Source organism: Lissotriton vulgaris, chromosome 1_1 (genome assembly GCF_964263255.1).
Source record: "Lissotriton vulgaris chromosome 1_1, aLisVul1.2, whole genome shotgun sequence".
NCBI classification, from domain to species: domain Eukaryota; kingdom Metazoa; phylum Chordata; class Amphibia; order Caudata; family Salamandridae; genus Lissotriton; species Lissotriton vulgaris.
This window is the reverse complement of record NC_141685.1, coordinates 1,513,241,363-1,513,263,698: the sequence shown is the minus strand read 5'-3', so window position 1 is coordinate 1,513,263,698 and position 22,336 is coordinate 1,513,241,363. Positions and strand designations below refer to the sequence as shown.

At 44.5% G+C, this 22,336-nt stretch overlaps 1 protein-coding gene across 1 annotated transcript in view; it reads right to left on the bottom strand.

Moving 5' to 3' along the window:
• RELN (reelin) overlaps window positions 1–22,336 on the bottom strand; it is a 1,675,658-nt gene that overhangs the window by 77,403 nt on the left and 1,575,919 nt on the right. Inside the window, exon 60 of the mRNA XM_086967429.1 lies at window positions 764–921. Coding sequence (XP_086823555.1) covers window positions 764–921 — 158 coding nt within the window. The remainder of the gene's footprint in view (window positions 1–763; window positions 922–22,336) is intronic.

Below are 22,336 nucleotides of genomic sequence, written 5' to 3'. Positions count from 1 at the left end.
CTTTCGTGTGTTTAATATTCATGTATCCCACAAGTACACAAACTCCATCACTACCTAACAGTATTTGTGCATTAAGTGCCAGATTAAGTACGCAGATAAATCCATTGATATGGAATAAAATCCCAATGCATTTTCCAAAGATCCAGTTTTCTATTAACTTTGCATTTTCATTGACAGCACACAGCATTACCTGAGAACTTTTACTGGTGCGTCTGTACAAATCAAGAAGCTCGGATATATCTGGATGTTTCATTTTGCATTTTTTTCCTAGCCAATTAATATACAGTTTTGATGTAAAATTCCAAAGCGTTTAGCACCAGAAATAAGGTAAAACAAAATGAAAGCTCCCCAGAAAAGTTATGATTATGACAAGTGAGTGTGTTTAAATGATTCGAAAGAATAGAGGAAATATTTGGTTTAAGCAAACAATAAAGCAAAAAGTTAAATGTTTATGGTATATAGAAGAAAAGAAGCAAATCACATTCCCGCAGCAGTATTTCCAAATCCGAATTAGAGTTTAAAAGTTGTTTCTTTTGCCGAACACCCTTTTGGTTGTATACAAATAAATGATAGACGTCCATCCATCATAAATCATATGTCATTTAAAACAGTTTTTCTAATTAGTTTGATCGTGCTTTGATGTGCTGTTGTACTACCACGCGACCTTGTTGATCTTCCAATTACAGGACCTCGTGTTTCACTATCTCATAAAGCACACAAACAGGCAACAACATGAGTAGAAAAAGAAGTAAAGAAGAGAGACCTTGGTGCCCTTCATCACAAATGCAAACAGCGCCAGTTGTGCAATATCCGTGCCCGCTGCAGAATTTCGGACAAGCTTCTCCAATGTAGACGTGATCAATGGCCCAGCTCTGCCGCTCCACTTCTTCCCCTCTCTGAATCCAACGAAACTGAGTTGCACTTGGAAAAAAAAGCAAAAAAAGGAAAGTTCAATGAATCCTATGTTATATTGTATAAAATGCACAGTGTGATAAGAAGATAAAGTACTTTGAGATTACTGATAGCTACAACCTACTCATATGCTTGGAGGGAGCATAGTAGGAATGAGAGAGAGGGAAATAAAGAAACATAATTCGAGAGAGGTTGAAAGAAATAGAGAAAACGATCTGGAGACTGTGATATATATATATATATATATATATATATATATATATATATATATATATATATATATATATATATATATTCAATGAAAAAACCATTGGTTTTAGGCCATATATAGTTAGGAATTAGCATTTACAAAACCTTATTTTACTCGCATAAAACCATTGAAATTCCATATATAGTTAGAAGCGCTAACTATATATCGCGCACCCGCAATCCACTGCTGATGATGTCACATATTACATCATTCATGACATGGTCAGTGACATCACTGATGACATCACTGATGACATCTCAAATGACATCACTGATGACATCACTGATCACAACATCCAGTGATTGTATGTGTCTGTAAAGTTTAAATATGTTTCACATATTGAAGAATGAGTGGATGTATAAGTGTCTGGATGAAGAATTTAGTAGGTGCATGACTGACTGTATGAGTGAGTGATTAAATGTGTCTCACTGAGTGCATGGGTTAGTGACTAAACTGTCTTAATTTGTGCATCAGTATGTTTGTTGTTGTGTAAGCTGCTGCATGTGTTGATCAGTAGCTATAAGAGTGGCCATATGGGTTATTGATTGGTTGCCCAAGTATTTGAATGGGAGGCTGAGTGTGTGTGTGGGTGGCTGGGAGGTGCGTGACTCTGTGCATAGATGTGTAAGCAGTTGATTCACTAGGAGTATGAGTTCAAGAGTGCATGTGGAAACAGCTATATGGGCGGTTGACTATGCATGGGTGTGTTGGTGAGTGAATGGATTTCTCATTGCTACATGTGCAAGTAAGTACGTATGTAAAACACAATACATGTGAGAGTTGAGATATATAAATAACTGAACATAAGAGCCAGTGAATGTGTGAGTGGCTGTATCGATCACTGTGAGCTTGTATCAGGGATTATATAAGAGAATAAATATGTGTTATTATATGTTTGAATAAGTAAGATGTGTATAACTTTATAGTTGAGGAAATGGAGGTGTGATTGATTCTTTGCATGACTGACTAGGTGTGTGAGTAACTCCATGGATGAGTGACAGTCTGTGAGTGTCTGTTTATACTGAGTGTATGTAAGGTTATATTAGAGTCTGAAGAGGTTCATTGTATTATCACATAAGTGATGTGATCAGTGATGACAAATGAGATGTCATCAGTGATGTCATTTGAGTTGTCATCAGTGATATCATCAGTGATGTCATTTGAGATGTCATCAGTGATGTCATTTGAGTTGTCATCAGTGATGTCATTTGAGATGTCATCAGTGATGTCATCAGTGATGTCACTGACCATGTCATGAATGATGTAATATGTGACATCATCAGCAGTGGATTGCGGGTGCGCAATATATAGTTAGCGCTTCTAACTATATATGGAATTTCAATGGTTTTATGCGAGTAAAATAAGGTTTTGTAAATGCTAATTCCTAACTATATATGGCCTAAAACCAATGGTTTTTTCATTGAATTTTCAAGGTTTTCTAAATGCAAATTCCTAACTATATATCCACTATAACCTATGTTTTTTTCTGTGAATTTCATTGGTTTTTTAATAGCAAATATGAAAAGCTTTAAAATGTCAAGTACGTGATAGATAAAAACATTTTCGTATTTATGCACGCTGATGTGCTTTGAACGCTGCACCCCCCCCCTCCCCTCTTTTGTCTTAGTAGTACTCTCTCTTTGCAGATACTGAAGGGTAGTTAACGCAGGCCTTTACCACCGTTGTAATCCGTCGTGCCTCCTTGTCTCTCCATTTAATTGATTGTTGTCCAAGCATTTACTGTTTTAGAATTGGTTCTCTTTGGATCATTCTCTATTTACAAACAAGCACAAAGTCGCAATACTCTGTTTAGTCTTTGCAGATAGTGAAAAATCGTGTAAAAAAATAAAAGTAATCGAGCAAAATCAGTAGGCCACTAATTGGATCTCTTTTTGACCTCGCTAAAATAGAAATATTAGGAACAACCCTTCATGAGAAATACGAAAATAGTGAGATGAACTGAGCTCCACACCATGAGGGCTGCAAGACAGCTCGGCTCCATCACCCATCCCGCACAAAATAACGACAAACCCTATGCAAATATTAAAAATATAGACAACACACCAGCAAAGAAACAGGGTAAAACATTTTATTAAAAAACTATTTACATAACGTTGGTTTATAAGATGATGTCAGTAGTGGACCGATGTGTGAATAGATCGAAAACAGCACAAGGCTCCAAGATCCGGATGGCAAGCTCCTGGATGTTGGGTGCCATAGTTTAGAGTTCTGAATTTCAGCCTTTTTCAATGCCTGTGCTTTGTTGAATCAAAATGGCGGCTTGACACAAAGCTGACTCAAGCGTTGCTACTGATGCTATGCAGACCAAAACTGGTTTTCAGTTTGTACATTTTTCTAGATTTTTCAATCCAAGTTTGGTTGACTTTGTAGAACGATGGCTTCAGATTTTCAACATACGGTGTGGTGGCGCTGACTGGGAGGGGGCGCTTCGCTCCTGCCCCCTCCCCAAGTAAGATTTTCATACGTGAAAGTACGTTAATGGTTTTGGTCCCTGAGATGCTTCGATGTCACTACCATTCTCAAATAGCATAAGTTCTGGATGTTGGGTGCCATAGTTAAGAGTTCTGAGCAGTGCTTGTAACACTGTCTGAAGCTTATTTCCACCTACTGCAGCTTCACTATTCTCAAAGTAAGTGAGTGTCGTTTGTGGACCTGACTGCATTAGAAAACAATGTGATATGTTACCTTCCTAAACAGCTTGACGGAGGCCCCTGAGGGGCGGTGTGATGGCCATGGACTCGGAGAAGACGCTTGGCTCCGACACCCTCCCCAAGTCTTATAGCACTGGTGTAGCCTGAGATCGCCCCCGACATAGGCGGCCGGCTCCCGGGGTCCGGCGGAACTTTTTGCCTTTTGATGACTCTTCAATTCTGGACCTTGTCCCACAATCCGTTTGACCTGAAGACAAGCTGTAGTGGGGCGCCCCTTTATCGTTTTAGTTGCCATTCCGCCCGCTTTTGCTACACTGTGCCTCTTCCGCCATTCAGCTGTTTACCGCCCGCTCTTGCGACTACAGCGTCTCGCTCACCATGTAGTTGAGATGCGCCCGCTCTTGCGCTGCAGCGATAGGCGGCTGCCACAGGACTCTCAAAATGGCGGCCGGCTCTTCGGTTTTGGGCCTGGTCCACTAAAATGGCCCTGGGACACCTTGGAACTCGGACGCTTGTCTGCTAGGGCTTGGGTCCCATTCTCGAAAAGCGTCCCCTCAGCCGTGAAGATTCTACAAAAGTCTTGGGGGCCTCCGACTCCCGCAGGCTTCTGGTGGGGAGCGGCTGCCATGATTGCTCGTGGAATGGCCACGACGGAGCTACGAGATGGTAGTGGTCTCATGCTGACGCCAGCTTTAGTCTGAAACATCCAGAAACACTATAGACTACCAATTCGATCAGTTCCGGTAGCGCCCCAACATGACCCGGAAGAGAAGAACTTGCCCTCCCCTCTTTGACTGATGGTTCTTGTTGCCTGTCCCCTCTGTTGTCATTTAACAGAACTTTTTGGACTGCTGAAAGGGGTTGTGTTCTGAACGCTGGTTGGTGGAGACATTTAGACTATATTGTTGACCTACGTTGTCGCGTAATGCGTTTTATGACACGCCGCGTTAGCGCACCCGGAAGTGATCCGAGGCGCGGCGCGCAGCGCGTAACGTAAGCATAACAGGTCATGTGACTTGTTAATAAAACTTTTCATTGGTTCATTTTACTTTTGTTAATTTAATGATGAAAAGCTTGGTCATATGACCTAAAAATTACGCTTTTTATTATTTTCGAACAATATTTTTTTTTCAAACATATGTTATAATATTCCAGGCTAATGTACTTTCCCGGAAAATTTACAACTGTCTTGCAAGTAAAATATATTCCTTTTTCGAGAAAAAGGGCGTTTCTTCCTTCCATGACGGAGCCGTTGAGTAAAAGAGATTCGGCCTGCTGTCTTAGTCGCCGATACGCCTGATTATCAGATTCTTATCGATCACTTTATGTTGCAGACATGAAAAACACAACTGCCCTTGACCATTTATCTTTATTGCGTTCCTACATATTATACCTTTTATCTGTCATGTAATTGGACTGCTTTATTTCACTTGCCTTTTACTGATTCGAAAACAGTCACTAAAAGTAAAAACTTTACAAATGTAAATACTACTACCGTGTTTTGTTTTAAAAACCTTTATTGTGAAAATGTCAGTATACAAATACGGGCCTATAACCACGTGGGCCGGCCACGGAGCAAACTGAAATCGTATATGATGAGGAGACATTTACATTGTAGAAGAACGTAACGAGCGGGCCATTAGGTGACAAGAACAAAGGTGTCTAACAGTTGCGGAATCGGTGGACGTACATTTTGTAATTAAAATACGACAGGGCCACTTACAATAACATTTTCTAGATATACATTTGCGGGCAAGGAGTTACAAGTCCCATTTATACCGGCGCCATTTTGGGCGAGGCCGGGCAGGTCCAAGATATAGTCAAAATGTCTCCACCAACCATCGGCCAGACCAGAACCCCTTTCGGCCCTTTATGCTACAAGATGGTGTCTTCCATTCAGAAAATATTGGTGGCAGCATTTTGAAAGGAAACAGAAACAGCCGTTCTCCTAGTGAGTTTCACATTGTTACATTTAGGAAGAATGTTGAAGAGTAGTATGTGGAAAATCTGAAGCCATTTTTCTACAAACTCTCAATCAGACTTGGATGGAAAAAAAAAAAACCTGAAGAATGTACAAACTGAAAACCAATTTTTGTCTGTATAGCACCAACAGTAACGCTTGAGTCAGCTTTGTGTCAAGCCGCCATTTTCATTCAATCAATAGCGTCCCCCTGCACACATTCAGGGACCTGGTCGTGTCTTCAGATGAAACGCATTGTAGGAAAAGAAGCAGAAAGGAAAAGGAAAAAAGTTCCGCCGGACCTAGTGAAGCTGCAGCAGGTGCAAATAAGCTTCAGACAGTCTTACAAGCACTGCTCAGAACTCTCAACTGAGGCACTCAACATCCAGGACTTGCCATTCGGATCTTGGTGCCTTGTGCTGGTTCCGACCTATTCACACATCGGTCCACTACTGACATCACCTCATAAGCCAACGGGGCACCCCACGCCGACTTTCGGCGCAGCATTGTAGGATGGCCACACCAGTGCGGCAACTTGCTGGACACAACATCGGGGCCATCCAGATCTCGGCGCGTTCGACTCACTGTACCGCAACAGTGACCGCAACTCAGCTGGACACGCCGTCTTTCGGCGCAGCATTGTAGGATGGCCACACCAGTGCGGCAATTTGCTGGACACCACCTCGGGGCCATCCGGATCTCGGCGCGTTCGAGTCACTGTACCGCAACAGTGACCGCAATTCAGCTGGACACGCCGTCTTTCGGCGCAGCATTGTAGGATGGCCACACCAGTGCGGCAATTTGCTGGACACCACCTCGGTGCCATCCGGATCTCGGCGCGTTCGAGTCACTGTACCGCAACAGTGACCGCAATTCAGCTGGACACGCCGTCTTTCGGCGCAGCATTGTAGGATGGCCACACCAGTGCGGCAATTTGCTGGACACCACCTCGGTGCCATCCGGATCTCGGCGCGTTCGAGTCACTGTACCGCAACAGTGACCGCAACTCAGCTGGACACGCCGTCTTTCGGCGCAGCATTGTAGGATGGCCACACCAGTGCGGCAATTTGCTGGACACCACCTCGGTACCATCCGGATCTCGGCCCGTTGTGCTGCCTTCGGCCTATTCGCACATCGGTCCGCTACTGACGCCGCCTCACGTGCCAACGGATTTTCTACGCTTTTTGTAGCCCTATGCCGCATAACAGGTCATGTGACTTGTTTATAAAACTTTTCATTGGTTCATTTTACTTTTGGTTTCCTAAAGATGGAAGGCTTGGTCATATGACCTAAAAATAACACTTTTCATTGGTTTAGAACATTTTTTTTTCCCAAACGATGAAAGCCCCACCTTGTTTCTGGATCATTCAGACTGAAGCTGGCGTCAGCATGAGAGCACCACCATCTCGTGGCTCTGTCGTGGTCATTCCGCGAGCAATCATGGCAGCCGCTCCCCACCGGAAGCCTGCGGGAGTCGGGGGCCCCCAAGACTTTTATACAATCTTCACGGCTGAGGGGACGCTTTTCGAGAATGGAGCCCAAGCCCTAGCAGGCAAGCGTCCGAGTTCCAAAGTGTCCCAGGACCATTTCAGTGGACCAGGCCTAAAACCGAGGAGCTGTCCGCCATTTTAAGAGCCATGTGGCAGCCGCCTATCGCTGCACTGCAAGAGTGGGAGCAACTCAACAACATGGTGAGCGAGACGCTGTGGCCGCAAGAGCGAGCGCAACTCAGCTAGATGGCCGCCACCTGGGGAGGCCCGTTCACGCCGGCTCCCCCACGCCCCCCCCCCCGGGCCGCCGCACGCCAATTTTCGGAGCAGCATTGTAGGATACCAAAACCAGTGCGGCAGTTTACTGGACATCACCTGGGTGCCTGTCGTACATGTTGTGTCAGCCATGTGACACTGGACACAGACCGCTACTGACGAGGCCTCCCCCCGCACCACCCGGGACGCCCCACGCTGTTTTTCTGTGCTGCATTGTAGGATCCCTAAACCAGTGCGGCACCCAGGCGACATCACCTGGGTGCCGTCCAGAACTCTGCACGTTGTGCTGCCTTGGGACTATTCGCACAACAGACCGCTACTGACGAGGCCTCCCCCCGCCCCACCCGGGACGCCCCACGCCAATTTTCGGAGCAGCATTGTAGGATCCCTAAACCAGTGCGGCACCCAGGCGACATCACCTGGGTGCCGTCCAGAACTCTGCACGTTGTGCTGCCTTGGGACTATTCGCACAAAAGACAGCTTCTAACCATTGTTGCTTTTTGTGTTGAGAAATGTTTAAATGTTTTTAGTTTTTGTTCCGTTCGTTAAAGTTAGTAGTTAATAAAGTTTTATAACCTTACTTTGTTGGAGTGTTATCTATTTTTTTAAAAACGGGTGAATGGGGCCTTGAATCGGGTTATTGTCATGTGTGGGCTTCGGAAGTGTGCTGCTGCAGGATCGGACATTTCAAACTCAAATGCACGTTCTTTTTCTTACCTTTCCGAAGCATGGAGCGCAATAGCAGGCAGAGAAAGGGTGATGCACGTGTTGAACACTACCTGACCTGGCAAGTTGCTGGCAGTGCCCCCCCGCCCGCTCCTGAAAGAGGGCACACACACACCGCCGCCCCGAGTACTTCACAAATCTTTAAAAGACCATGCACTTGTTCATGAGGCTTAAATGGTTTATCACCTCTTCTAGAACCCCTGCATCGACCCTCTGACGTTTCATGGAAAAATTACCATGTAACACAATACCAAGCCCTGTCAGCTGAAACCCCCAAGGAATCGTGGGGCATATTATCAAGGGGGTTTATCTCCGCTTTTTTGGCTTTAAAAGCCATGAAAGCGGAGATAAAATTATTTCCCTATTACCAAGCTGTCGCTAACACCAGTTAGTGACAGCTAAAAGGAGATAGCGACCATCTTGGGCCCCGCTTTGCATGTCAGTGATACTTATCACTAATGACATGCAAAGTGGCGTGCCAAGATGTTAGCGACTGGAAACAGTCCCTAACATCGCTACCTTCTATTACCAACTTTTGGAGATATTCGCGCTAAGCGCGAATATCTCCAAAATCTAACACCTGCCCTGAGCAGTTCTTAGCCATGTTATCCAATGGGAGATGGATAACATGGCTAAGAGCATTAGATCGATAATACATGAATATCGCTGACTTTTCACCTGCCCTGAGCAGTTCTTAGCCATGTTATCCAATGGGAGGTGGATAACATGGCTAAGAGCATTAGATCGATAATACATGAATATCGCTGACTTTTCTGCGATAATAGCAAGGTTTATCTGCGATAAAAATCGCCGATGTGCGGCGATAATTTTTGTCTCTAAACAAGTTAGAGACAAAAATTATCGCTAGTTGTTCGTAATATGCCCCCGGGTTTTTGCTTGCAGAAATCGGGAGGCGGGAGACTAGCACTGAAATCAGTACTCACACGCCTGAATCAGGAGGATTGGCATGTCTGAATTCTCTACAGCTGGGGCCATAAACTACATCCGCAGGGTTAGGTGATAGCCTGGGACCAGCCTGGCATCTAAAATGGCTGCCGTGCACGACAAAATTGTGGCATTCGAAAAAAGGCAAGATGGCGCAGCCGCTGGAAGAGATGTATCAACATATATCAGCCTCCTCAGCCACCCTCAGGAAACATAGGGGATTAGGATACGTCTCCCGCACCCCCTTATACCTAGTACTTTAATTAACGAAGCACAAAATGGCGAATTCCCGTTTCGCTACCAGTTTGCGGCCCAGTTCGCGGCCCGTGAAGCGCTTCTACCGTGAAAAATCATTTTTTTTTTATTTTCCCCACGGGACCCTTTAATAACCCCAACAACATTCCTAGGGGGTCAAGAGGGGGATACCTTGCCCCCTTTCATTAAATTCCCCCTTAGTTTTTCACCTTTTCTTCTCTCTCGATCCTACCGAGAGACAAGATGGCGGCCGCTCCGGACTGTCACGCAGCAAAAAAAAAAAAAAGCTCACGCACAGCCGCTGGAAGAGATGTATCAACATATATCAGCCTCCTCAGCCACCCTCAGGAAACATAGGGGATTAGGATACGTCTCCCGCACCCACTTATAACTAGTAATTTAATTAACGAAGCACAAAATGGCGAATTCCCGTTTCGCTACCAGTTCGCGGCCGCGCTTCTACCGTGAAAAATCATTTTTTTTTTATTTTCCCCACGGGACCCTTTAATAACCCCAACAACATTCCTAGGGGGTCAAGAGGGGGATACCTTGCCCCCTTTCATTAAATTCCCCTTTCGTTTTCCACCTCTTCTTCTCTCTCGATCCTACCGAGAGACAAGATGGCGTCCGCTCCGGACTGTTTAGAATGTTGACAGACACCGGAGAGCCAATCAGCTTTCTGCGCGCAAAGTTCCGATAAGCGAAAAGTAAGCGGACCGGATCGCTGCCCAGAGCGCTGTTACAGATATATATCTTGGTTTGAACGTTAATTTCTCAAAAACTACTGGAGCACATATATTGAGACCTAGCAAAGGCACATCGGGCTAACAGTCCCTACAATTTTGCCAAGTTTCGTGCAAATCCATTCAGCCGTTCGAGCTAAAAGTGAGTCCAACCGCCCTATGGAAAAATGAATGGAAAAAACGCGTTTTGGGACCCCCCTTTTTTCTCAGCCCCCCCTTGACGAAACCCCCCTAAATTTTCAGGGGCTGCTCAGAATCAAAATGTGCCATTTTCCTGAAAATTTCAGCCGATTCCGTCCACAAACGCCAAAGTTATTAGACATAGAATTTTCAAAAGTCCCATAGAGAAAAAATTCTAACTATATATACCTACTGGCGATAGCCAGTAGGTAATATATATATATATATATATATATATATATATATATATATATATATATATATATATATATATATATATATATACAACAGTACTTGCTCCAACTGCAACTTCCCACCGGATTCACACAGAAGACAAGGCAGACCCAGTTTGGTGCTTTGGTTTTATTTTTCAAACGCCACCAACACCCTCACGACGCGTTTCGGCAGATCCCTGCCTTGATCACATAATATATATATATATATATATATATATATATATATATATATATATATATATATATATATATATATATATATTACCCAGTGGCTGCTGGATAATTATAGTTAGGACCACGTTTCCATGGGAAAACTATGTTTTGTTTTCCTAATAACTTTTGCACCATTTGACAAATCTTCACAAAGTATTCGAAAAAATTTTCTTCCACGTCAACACCTTATTGGAAAGTTTGTGGGGGGGGGATCCATCAAGAGGGGGCCTGAGAAAAAGGAGGAGCCCCAAAACACATTTTTCCCATTCTGCATCTTCAACTCACCCAGAACCACAAGACCCAATCCCCTCAAAGGTAAAACAAGATTGGAAAGGGTAAGCACCTTTGTTTACCTAGGGGTTACAAAAATGAGAGCCTGTCGTGGGGACCCCAGCAAACTAAATCTCAACTCAAACTTGCCCAACTATCCGTGGGATTCTCAAACTACCTAATGTATCAACGATTAAACCTATTGCCCCCCCTTTGTAGGTCTATAAAACTCAAGCTAGGGGTGCAAGCATGTACGGCGGTGAATTATGGGGCCACTGTAACAAAAACTAACTCACTAGGGTAGAGAACAACTTCCTAAGGCACTTGCTGGCCCTTCCACCTAGTTCCCCGCTCTTCCCACTAAGACTCGACATGGGGATTTGGCCAATCGATGAGGAGCTAGCCCTAAAACCACTAAGGTTCTGGCGCCGGCTATGGGCCACGCCAGAGTTGATCAGCTACAGGCAAGAGCTAAAGGAAATACTTATTTCACAGTGCATACTCAAAATCCCTTGGCTTATGTATATTAAGAAGGAAATGACTAGGTTGGGACTCCACGCCCTATGGTATGACCCTGAGAAGGGTTGCAAAGCGATCTCGGCCACTATGCTGGCGAAGGTATATCGCGCTGAGAACTTGAACGTGGCCCTCTGTAATCCTAACATCGGTTCCAGAACAGCTACTTTTCTTCTTATGAAAGATATATATCGTTTTGAATCTTTTTTAGACATAATTTACCCTGTGCTAGCCAGAAAACTGTATGTGCAATGGAGACATGGCGTTCTACCTCTACGAACCTTCACATGCAAAAGGGCGATGTCTGTTTCGAAACTGCCCTCAATGCGATTGTGATAGTGAATCGGAGTCACACGTCTTTTTTTTATGCCCTACCAACTCAAAACAGAGGAGGCACTGGATCATCCCATTGTGCAAAAACCTTGGTTTCCGGCAATGTGCGCATGCACTTAGAATACTGAAAACTGACACTGCTGGACCAATTGTTTTTGCTGTTTCAGAGTTTTTGGCAGCTATGTGGCGTATGCGCACTGTTTCAATTGACTAGGGCTAATGCACGGTATACGGACTGACTGATAACTTGCTCCGATATTCTTTTTAAATACCTAAAACATTCACATGGTTTTAACAGAACCACATTTTATCGTTTTAATTTGGATGTGATTTGCAATAATTAATTCTTATGTATATTCTGCAATAGCTATACATCAGCTTATGTTTTAACCTGTGCTTTTATGGTATTTATATACCGAAATAAAGTTTTATGAATGAATATATATATATATATATATATATATATATATATTCACAGAAAAAACCATAGGTTATAGACGATATATAGTTAGGAATTTGCATTTACAAAACCTTATTTTACTCACACAAAACCATTGAAATTCCATATATAGTTAGATGCCCTAACTATATATCGCGCACCCGCAATCCACTGCTGATGATGTCACATATTACATCATTCATGACATGGTTAGTGACACACTGATGACATCACTGATGACATCTCAAATGACATCACTGATGACAACATCCAGTGACTGTATGTTTCTGTAAAGTTAAAATATGTCTTACATATTGAAGAATGAGTGGATGTATAAGTGTCTGGAAGAAGGATTTAGTAGGTGCATGACTGACTGTATGAGAGAATGATTAAATGTGTCTTAATGAGTGCATGGGTTAGTGACTAAACTATCTTAATTTGTGCATCATTATATCTGTTGTTCTACAAACTGCTGCATGTGTTGATCAGTAGCTATATGAGTAACTGTATGGGTTATTGATTGGTTGTCCAAGTATTTGTATGGGGCACTGAGTGTGTGTGTATGGGTGGCTGGGAGGTGTGTGACTCTGTACCTAGATGTGTGAGTAGTTGATTCACTATATGTATGGGTTCAAAACTGCATGTGGAAACAGCTGTATGGGCGGTTGACTGTGCATGAGTGTATTGGTGAGTGAATGGATATCTCAGTGCTACATGTCAAAGTAAGTACATATGTAAAACACAGTACATGTGAGAGTTGACATATATAAATAACTGTGCATAAGAGCCAGTGAATGTGTGAGTGGCTGTATGGATCATTGTGAACATGTATCAGGGATTGTATAAGAGAGTAAATATGTGTTAGTATATGTTTGAATAAGTAAGGTGTGTATAACTGTATAGTTGAGAAAATGGAGGTGTGATTGATTTTTTGAATAACTGACTAGGTGTGTGAGTAACTCCATGGATGAGTGACAGTCTGTGACTGTCTGTTTACACTGATTGTATCTAAGGTTATATTAGAGTCTGAAGAGGTTCATGGTATTATCACATGAATGATATCATCAGTGATGTGATCAGTAATGTCAAATGAGATGTTATCAGTGATTTCATCAGTGATGTCATTTGAGATGTCATCAGTGATGTCATCAGTGATGTCACTAACCATGTCATGAATGATGTAATATGTGACATCATCAGCAGTGGATTGCGGGTGCGCGATATATAGTTAGTGCATCTAACTATATATGGAATTTCAATGGTTTTGTGTGAGTAAAATAAGGTTTTGTAAATGCAAATTCCTAACTATATATCGTCTATAACCTATGGTTTTTTCTGTGAATTTCAATGGTTTTTTAATAGCAAATATCAAAAGCTGTCAAATGTCAAGTATGTGATAGGTAAAAACTTTTTCGTGTTTATGCACGCTGATGTGCTTTGAACGCTGCCCCCCCCGACCCTCTTTTCTCTTAGTAGTACTCTCTCTTTGCAGATAGTGAAGGGTAGTTAACGCAGGCCTTTACCCCCGTTGTAATCCGTCGTGCCTGCTTGTCTCTCCATTTGATTGATTGTTATCCAAGCATTTACTGTTTTACAATTGATTCTCTTTGGTTCATTCTCTATTTACAAACAAGCACAAAATCGCAATACTCTGTTTAGTCTTTGCAGATTATTAAAAATCGTGAAAAATCGTGTAAAAAAATAAAATTAATCGAGCAAAATCAGTAGGCCACTAATTGGATCTCTTTTTGACCTCGCTAAAATAGAAATATTAGGAACAACCCTTCATGAGAAATACGAAAATAGTGAGATGAACTGAGCTCCACACCATGTGGGCTGCAAGACAGCTCGGCTCCGTCACCCCCCCCGCCCAAAATAACGACAAACCCTATGCAAATATTAAAAATATATACAACACACCAGCAAAGAAACAGGGTAATACATTTTATTAAATAACTATTTACATAACTATTTTATACTTTTTATTGCCCGATCCGGCTAGCTCAATCGATCGAGCATGAAACTCATGCACTCTGATAGCAAGCGTTGCTACTGATGCTATGCAGACCAAAACTGGTTTTCAGTTTGTACATTTTTCTAGATTTTTCCATCCAAGGTTGGTTGAGTTTGTAGAACGATGGCTTCAGATTTTCAACATACGGTGTGGTGGCGCGGACTGGGAGGGGGCGCTTCGCTCCTGCCCCCTCCCCAAGTAAGATTTTCATACGTGAAAGTACGTTAATGGTTTTGGTCCCTGAGTTGCTTCGATGTCACTGCCATTCTCAAATGGCATAAGTTCTGGATGTTGGGTGCCATAGTTCAGAGTTCTGAGCAGCGCTTGTAACACTGTCTGAAGCTTATTTCCACCTACTGCAGCTTCACTATTCTCAAAGTAAGTGAGGGTCGTTTGTGGACCTGACTGCATTTGAAAACAATGTGATATGGTACCTCCCTAAACCGCTTGACGGAGGCCCCCGAGGGGCGGTGTGATGGCACGGACTCGGAGAAGACGCTTGGCTCCGACCCCCTCCCCAAGTCTTATAGCACCGGTTTAGCCTGAGATCGCCCCCGACATAGGCGGCCGGCTCCCGGGGTCCGGCGGAACTTTTTGCCTTTTGATGACTCTTCTATTCTGGACCTTGTCCCACAATCCGTTTGACCTGAAGACACGCTGTAGTGGGGCGCCCCTTTACCGTTTTAGTTGCCATTCCGCCCGCTTTTGCTACACTGTGCCTCTTCCGCCATTCAGCTGTTTACCGCCCGCTCTTGCGACTACAGCGTCTCGCTCACCATGTAGTTGAGTTGCTCCCGCTCTTGCGATGCAACGATAAGCGACTGCCACAGGACTCTCAAAATGGCGGCCGGCTCTTCAGATTTGGGCGTGGTCCACTAAAATGGCCCTGGGACACCTTGGAACTCGGACGCTTCCCTGATAGGGCTTGGGTCCCATTCTCGAAAGCGTCCCCGCAGCCGTGAAGATTCTACAAAAGTCTCGGGGGCCCCGACTCCCGCAGGCTTCTGGTGGGGAGCGGCTGCCATGTTTGCTCGTGGAATGGCCACGACGGACCTACGAGATGGTAGTGCTCTCATGCTGACGCCAGCTTTAGTCTGAAACATCCAGAAACACTGTAGACTACCAATTCGATCAGTTCCGGTAGCGCCCCAACATGACCCGGTAGAGAAGAACTTGCCCTCCCCTCTTTGACTGATGGTTCTTGTTGCCTGTCCCCTCTGTTGTCATTTAACAGAACTTTTTGGACTGCTGAAAGGGGTTGTGTTCCGAACGCTGATTGGTGGAGACATTTTGACTATATTCTTGGCCTACGTTGTCGCGTAATGCGTTATATGACACGCCGCGTTAGCGCACCCGGAAGTGATCCGGGGCGCGGCGCGCAGCGCGTAACGTAAGCATAACAGGTCATGTGACTTGTTAATAAAACTTTTTATTGGTTCATTTTACTTTTGTTATTTTAATAATGAAAAGCTTGGTCATATGACCTAAAAAATACGCTTTTTATTGATTTCGAACTTTTTTTTTTAAACATATATGTTATAATATTCCAGGCTAATGTACTTTCCCGGAAAATTTACAACTGTCCTGCAAGTAAAATATATTCCTTTTTCGAGAAAAAGGGCGTTTCTTCGTTCCATGACGGAGCCGTTGAGTAAAAGAGACTCGGCCTGCTGTCTTAGTCGCCGATACGCCTGATTATCAGATTCTTATCGATCACTTTATGTTGCAGGAGTGGAAAACACAACTGCCCTTGACCATTTATCTTTACTGCGTTCCTACGTATTATACCTTTTATCCGTCATGTAATTGGACTGATTTATTTCACTTACCTTTTACTGATTCGAAAACCGTGACTAAAAGTAAAAACTTTACCAATGTAAATACTACTACCATGTTTTGTTTTAAAAACCTTTATTGTGAAAATGTCAGTATACAAATACGGGCCTATAACCACGTGGGCCGGCCACGGAGCAAACTGAAATCGTATATGATGAGGAGACATTTACATTATAGAGGAACGTAACGAGCGGGCCATTAGGTTGCAAGAACTAAGATGTCTAACAGTTGCGGAATCGGTGGACGTACATTTTGTAATTAAATTACGACAGGGCCAGTTACAAAAAAAATTTCTAGATATACATTTGCGGGCAAGTACCATGGGTGACGTTAATTCGAACTTTCAATACTACAGTAATCAATAACACATCAGAACTTAATATCAATAGGGATGTCAAAATATTCAATCAATTCTCGTCCCCGCCCGCCATGAGCATCAAAACTGCATTCATATCTCGTGATATCAAGGTTGTTCAACCAGTACACAACAAGGAGTTACGAGTCCCATTTATACCGGCGCCATTTTGGGCGAGGCCGGGCAGGTCCAAGATATAGTCAAAATGTCTCCACCAACCATCGGCCAGACCAGAACCCATTTCGGCCCTTTATGGTACAAGATGGTGTCTTCCATTCAGAAAATATTGTTGGCAGCATTTTGAAAGGAAAGATAAACAGCCGTTCTCCTAGTGAGTCTCACATTGTTACATTTAGGAAGAATGTTGAAGAGTAGTATGTGGAAAATCTGAAGCCATTTTTCTACAAACTCTCAATCAGCCTTGGATGGAAAAAAAATCCTGAAGAATGTACAAACTGAAAACCAATTTTTGTCTGTATAGCATCAACAGCAACGCTTGAGTCAGCTTTGTGTGAAGCCGCCATTTTGATTCAATCAATAACGTCCCCCTGCACACATTCAGGGACCTGGTCGTGTCTTCAGGTGAAACGGATTGTGGGACAAGAAGCAAAAAGGAAAAGGAAAAAAGTTCCGCCGGACCTCGGGAGCCGGCCGCCTATGTCATGTGCGATCTTTGACCACACCAGGGCAATAGTGAAGCTGCAGCAGGTGTAAATAAGCTTCAGACAGTCTTACAAGTACTGCTCAGAACTCTCAACTATGGCACTCAACATCCAGGACTTGCCATTCGGATCTTGGCGTCTTGTGCTGGTTCCGACCTATTCACACATCGGTCCACTACTGACATCACCTCATAAGCCAACGGGGCACCCCACGGCGACTTTCGGCGCAGCATTGTAGGATGGCCACACCAGTGCTGCAACTTGCTGGACATCACCTCGGTGCCATCCGGATCTCGGCGCGTTCGAGTCACTGTACCGCAAAAGTGACCGGAACTCAGCTGGACACGCCGTCTTTCGGCGCAGCATTGTAGGATGGCCACACCAGTGCGGCAATTTGCTGGACACCACCTCGGTGCCATCCGGATCTCTGCGCGTTCGAGTCACTGTACCGCAAGAGTGACCGCAACTCAGCTGGACACGCCGTCTTTCGGCGCAGCATTGTAGGATGGCCACACCAGTGCGGCAACTTGCTGGACACCACCTCGGTGCCATCCGGATCTCGGCGCGTTGTGCTGCCTTCGGCCTACTGTAGCCGCAAGTGCGGACGCAACTCAGTTGGACGGCGAGTGAAACGCTAAGGGGCGCTCCACTGCAGCCGAGGAGCCTCCATCTTGGGGGAGACGCACAGCCCCCACTGACTGACGCGACCTCACAGGCCAATGGGGCGCCCCACGCCGACTTTCGGCGCAGCATTGTAGGATAGCCACACCAGTGCAGCAACTTGCTGGACACTAACTCGGTGCCATCCGGATCTCGGCGCGTTGTGCTGCCTTCGGCCTATTCGCACATCGGTCCGCTACTGACGCCGCCTCACGTGCCAACGGATTTTCTACGCTTTTTGTAGCCCTATGCCGCATAACAGGTCATGTGACTTGTTTGTAAAACTTTTCATTGGTTCATTTTACTTTTGGTTTCCTAAAGATGGAAGGCTTGGTCATATGACCTAAAAATAACACTTTTCATTGGTTTAGAACATTTTTTTTTCCCAAACGATGAAAGCCCCACCTTGTTTCTGGATGATTCAGACTGAAGCTGGCGTCAGCATGAGAGCACCACCATCTCGTGGCTCCGTCGTGGTCATTCCGCGAGCAATCATGGCAGCCGCTCCCCACCGGAAGCCTGCAGGAGTCGAGGGCCCCCAAGACTTTTGTAGAATCTTCACGGCTGAGGGGACGCTTTCGAGAATGGAGCCCAAGCCCTAGCAGGCAAGCGTCCGAGTTCCAAGGTGTCCCAGGGCCATTTTAGTGGACCAGGCCCAAAACCGAAGAGCCGTCCGCCATTTTAAGAGTCCTGTGGCAGCCGCCTATCGCTGCACTGCAAGAGTGGGCGGAAGTCAACAACATGGTGAGCGAGACGCTGTAGCCGCAAGAGCGGGCGCAACTCAGCTGGATGGCCGCAACCTGGGGAGGCCCGTTCACGCCGCCTCCCCCACGCCCCCCCCGGGCCGCCCCACGCCAATTTTCGGAGCAGCATTGTAGGATACCAAAACCAGTGCAGCAGTTTACTGGACATCACCTGGGTGCCATCCACATCTCAGCGCGTTCTGCTGCCTTGGGACTATTCGCACAACAGACCGCTACTGACGAGGCCTCCCCCGCACCACCCGGGACGCCCCACGCTGTTTTTCTGAGCTGCATTGTAGGAAACCAAACACCAGTGCGGCACCCAGGTGACATCACCTGGGTGCCGTCCAGAACTCAGCACGTTGTGCTGCCTTGGGACTATTCGCACAAAAGACAGCTTCTGACCATTGTTGTTTTTTTTTGTTAAAAAATGTTTAAATGTATTTACAGTTTTTGTTGCGTTCGTTATATTTAAAAGTTAATAAAGTTTTATAATCCTACTTTGTTGGAGTGCTATATATTTTTAAAAAATCGGGTGAATGGGGCCTTGAATCGGGTTATTGTCATGTGTGGGCTTTGCAAGTGTACTGCTACAGGATCGGACATTTCAAACTCAAATGCACGTTCTTTTTCTTACCTTTCCGAAGCATGGAGCGCAATAGCAGGCAGAGAAAGGGTGATGCAAGTGTTGAACACTGCCTGGCCTGGCAAGTTGCTGGCAGTGCCCCCCCCCCCCCCCCCCCCGCCCGCTCCTGAAAGAGGACACACACACACCGCCGCCCCGAGTACTTCACAGATCTTTAAAAGACCATGCGCTTGTTCATGAGGCTTAAATGGTTTATCACCCCTTCTAGAACCCCTGCATCGACCCTCTGACGTTTCCTGGAAGAATTACCACGTAACACAATACCAAGCCCTGTCACCTGAAACCCCCGAGGAATCGTGGGGCATATTATCAAGGGGGTTTATCTCCGCTTTTTTGGCTTTAAAAGCCAAGAAAGCGGAGATAAAATTATCTCCCTATTACCAAGCTGTCGCTAACACCAGTTAGTGACAGCTAAAAGGAGATAGCGACCATCTTGGGCCCGCTTTGCATGTCAGTGATATTTATCACTAATGACATGCAAAGTGGGCGTGCCAAGATGTTAGCGACTGGAAACAGTCCCTAACATCGCTATCTCCTATTACCAACTTTTGGAGATATTCGCGCTAAGCGCGAATATCTCCAAAAGCTAACACCTGCCCTGAGCAGTTCTTAGCCATGTTATCCAATGGGAGGTGGATAACATGGCTAAGAGCATTTGCTCGATAATGCATGAATATCGCTGACTTTTCAGCGATATTCATGCATTGCGGCCGTTTTTTATCGCATTTGCGATAAACCTTGCTAATAGCAAGGTTTATCTGCGATAAAAATCGCCGATGTGCGACGATAATTTTTGTCTCTAAACAAGTTAGAGACAAAAAAGATCGCTTGTTGTTGGTAATATGCCCCCGGGTTTTTGCTTGCAGAAATCGGGAGGCGGGAGACTAGCACTGAAATAAGTAGTCTCACGCCTGAATCGGGAGGGTTGGCATGTCTGGATTCTCTACAGCTGGGGCCATAAAGTACATCCGCAGGGCTAGGTGATAGCCTGGGACCGGCCTGCCATCTTAAATGGCTGCCGTGCACGACAAAATTGTGGCATTGGAAAAAAGGCAAGATGGCGCAGACAATGTTTATCAATAAGGATTCATTTATAACAAAATATTTTATCGCACTGACAAATTGGCGGTCAACACTTCCTGATTTCCATCGAATCGAACGTTAACAGACGTCACGCAGCAAAAAAAATAAAAAGCTCACGCACAGCCGCTGGAAGACATGTATCAACATATATGAGCCTCCTCAGCCACCCTCAGAAAACATAAGGGATCAGGATACGTCTCCCGCACCCCCTTATACCTAGTAATTTAATTAAAACAAAACACAAAATGGCGAATTCCCGTTTCGCTACCAGTTTGCGGCCCGGGAAGCGCTTCTACCGTGAAAAATCAATATTTTTCCCCACGGGACCCTTTAATAACCCCAACATCATTCCTAGGGGGTCAAGAGGGGAATACCTTGCCCCCTTTCATTAAATTCCCCCTTCGTTTTTCACCTCTTCTTCTCTCTCGATCCTACCGAGAGACAAGATGGCGCACGCACAGCCGCTGGAAGACATATATCAACATATATGAGCCTCCTCAGCCACCCTCAGAAAACATAAGGGATTTGGATACGTCTCCCGCACCCCCTTATACCTAGTAATTTAATTAAAACGAAGCACAAAATGGCGAATTCCCGTTTCGCTACCAGTTTGCGGCCCAGTTCGCGGCCCGGGAAGCGCTTCTACCGTGAAAAATATATTTTTTTTATTTTCCCCACGGGACCCTTTAATAACCCCAACAACATTCCTAGGGGGTCAAGAGGGGTATACCTTGCCCCTTTCATTAAATTCCCCCTTCGTTTTTCACCTCTTCTTCTCTCTCGATCCTACCGAGAGATAAGATGGCGGCCGCTCCGGACTGTTTAGAATGTTGACAGACACCGGGGAGCCAATCAGCTTCGCATCGCAAAGTTCCGTTTCGCGAAAAGTAAGCGGACCGGAGCGCAGCCCGGAGCGCTGTTACAGATATATATCTTGTTTTGAACGTTAATTTCTCAAAATCCACTGGAGCACATATATTGAGACCTAGCAAAGGCACATCGGGCTAACAGTCCCTACAATTTTGCCAAGTTTTGTGCAAATCCATTCAGCCGTTCGAGCTAAAAGTGAGGCCAACCGCCCTATGGAAATTAACATGGGAAAAACGCGTTTTGGGACCCCCCTTTTTTCTCGGCCCCCCCTTGAGGAAACCCCCCCAAATTTTCAAGGGCTGCTCAGAAACAAAATGTGCCATTTTTTTGAAAATTTCAGCCGATTCCGTCCACAAACGCCAAAGTTATTAGACATAGAATTTTCAAAAGTTCCATAGACAAATAATCCTAACTATATATACCTACTGGCGAACGCCAGTAGGTTATATATATATATATATATATATATATATATATATATATATATATATATATATATATATATATATATATATACATACATACATATATATATATATATATATATATATATATATATATATATATATATATATATATACACACACATACATATATATATATTACCCAGTGGCTGCTGGATAATTATAGTTAGGACCACGTTTCCATAGGAAAACTATGTTTGGTTTTCCTAATAACTTTTGCGCCATTTGACAAATCTTCACAAAATGTTCGAAAAAAATGTTCTTCCACATTAACACCTTATTGGAAAGTTTTTGGGGGGGATCCATCAAGTGGGGGCCTGAGAAAAAGGGAGAGCACCGTAACACATTTTTCCCATTCTGCATCCATGCCATGCACTGCTAATTGCCCCACTTATTACATTACTTATCACTCATGACATCTTCTGTGACATCATTGATAATACCACTGCAACATTTGCAATGAAATTATTGATGAGAAAACTGTGCATGGCAGGGACGCGAGTTATAGTTACATTAGGACACGAGTTAGAGTTACTTGAGCTAAATATATCTAGTGAATTTCAGTGGCTTTGTATGTTGTTTAAAAC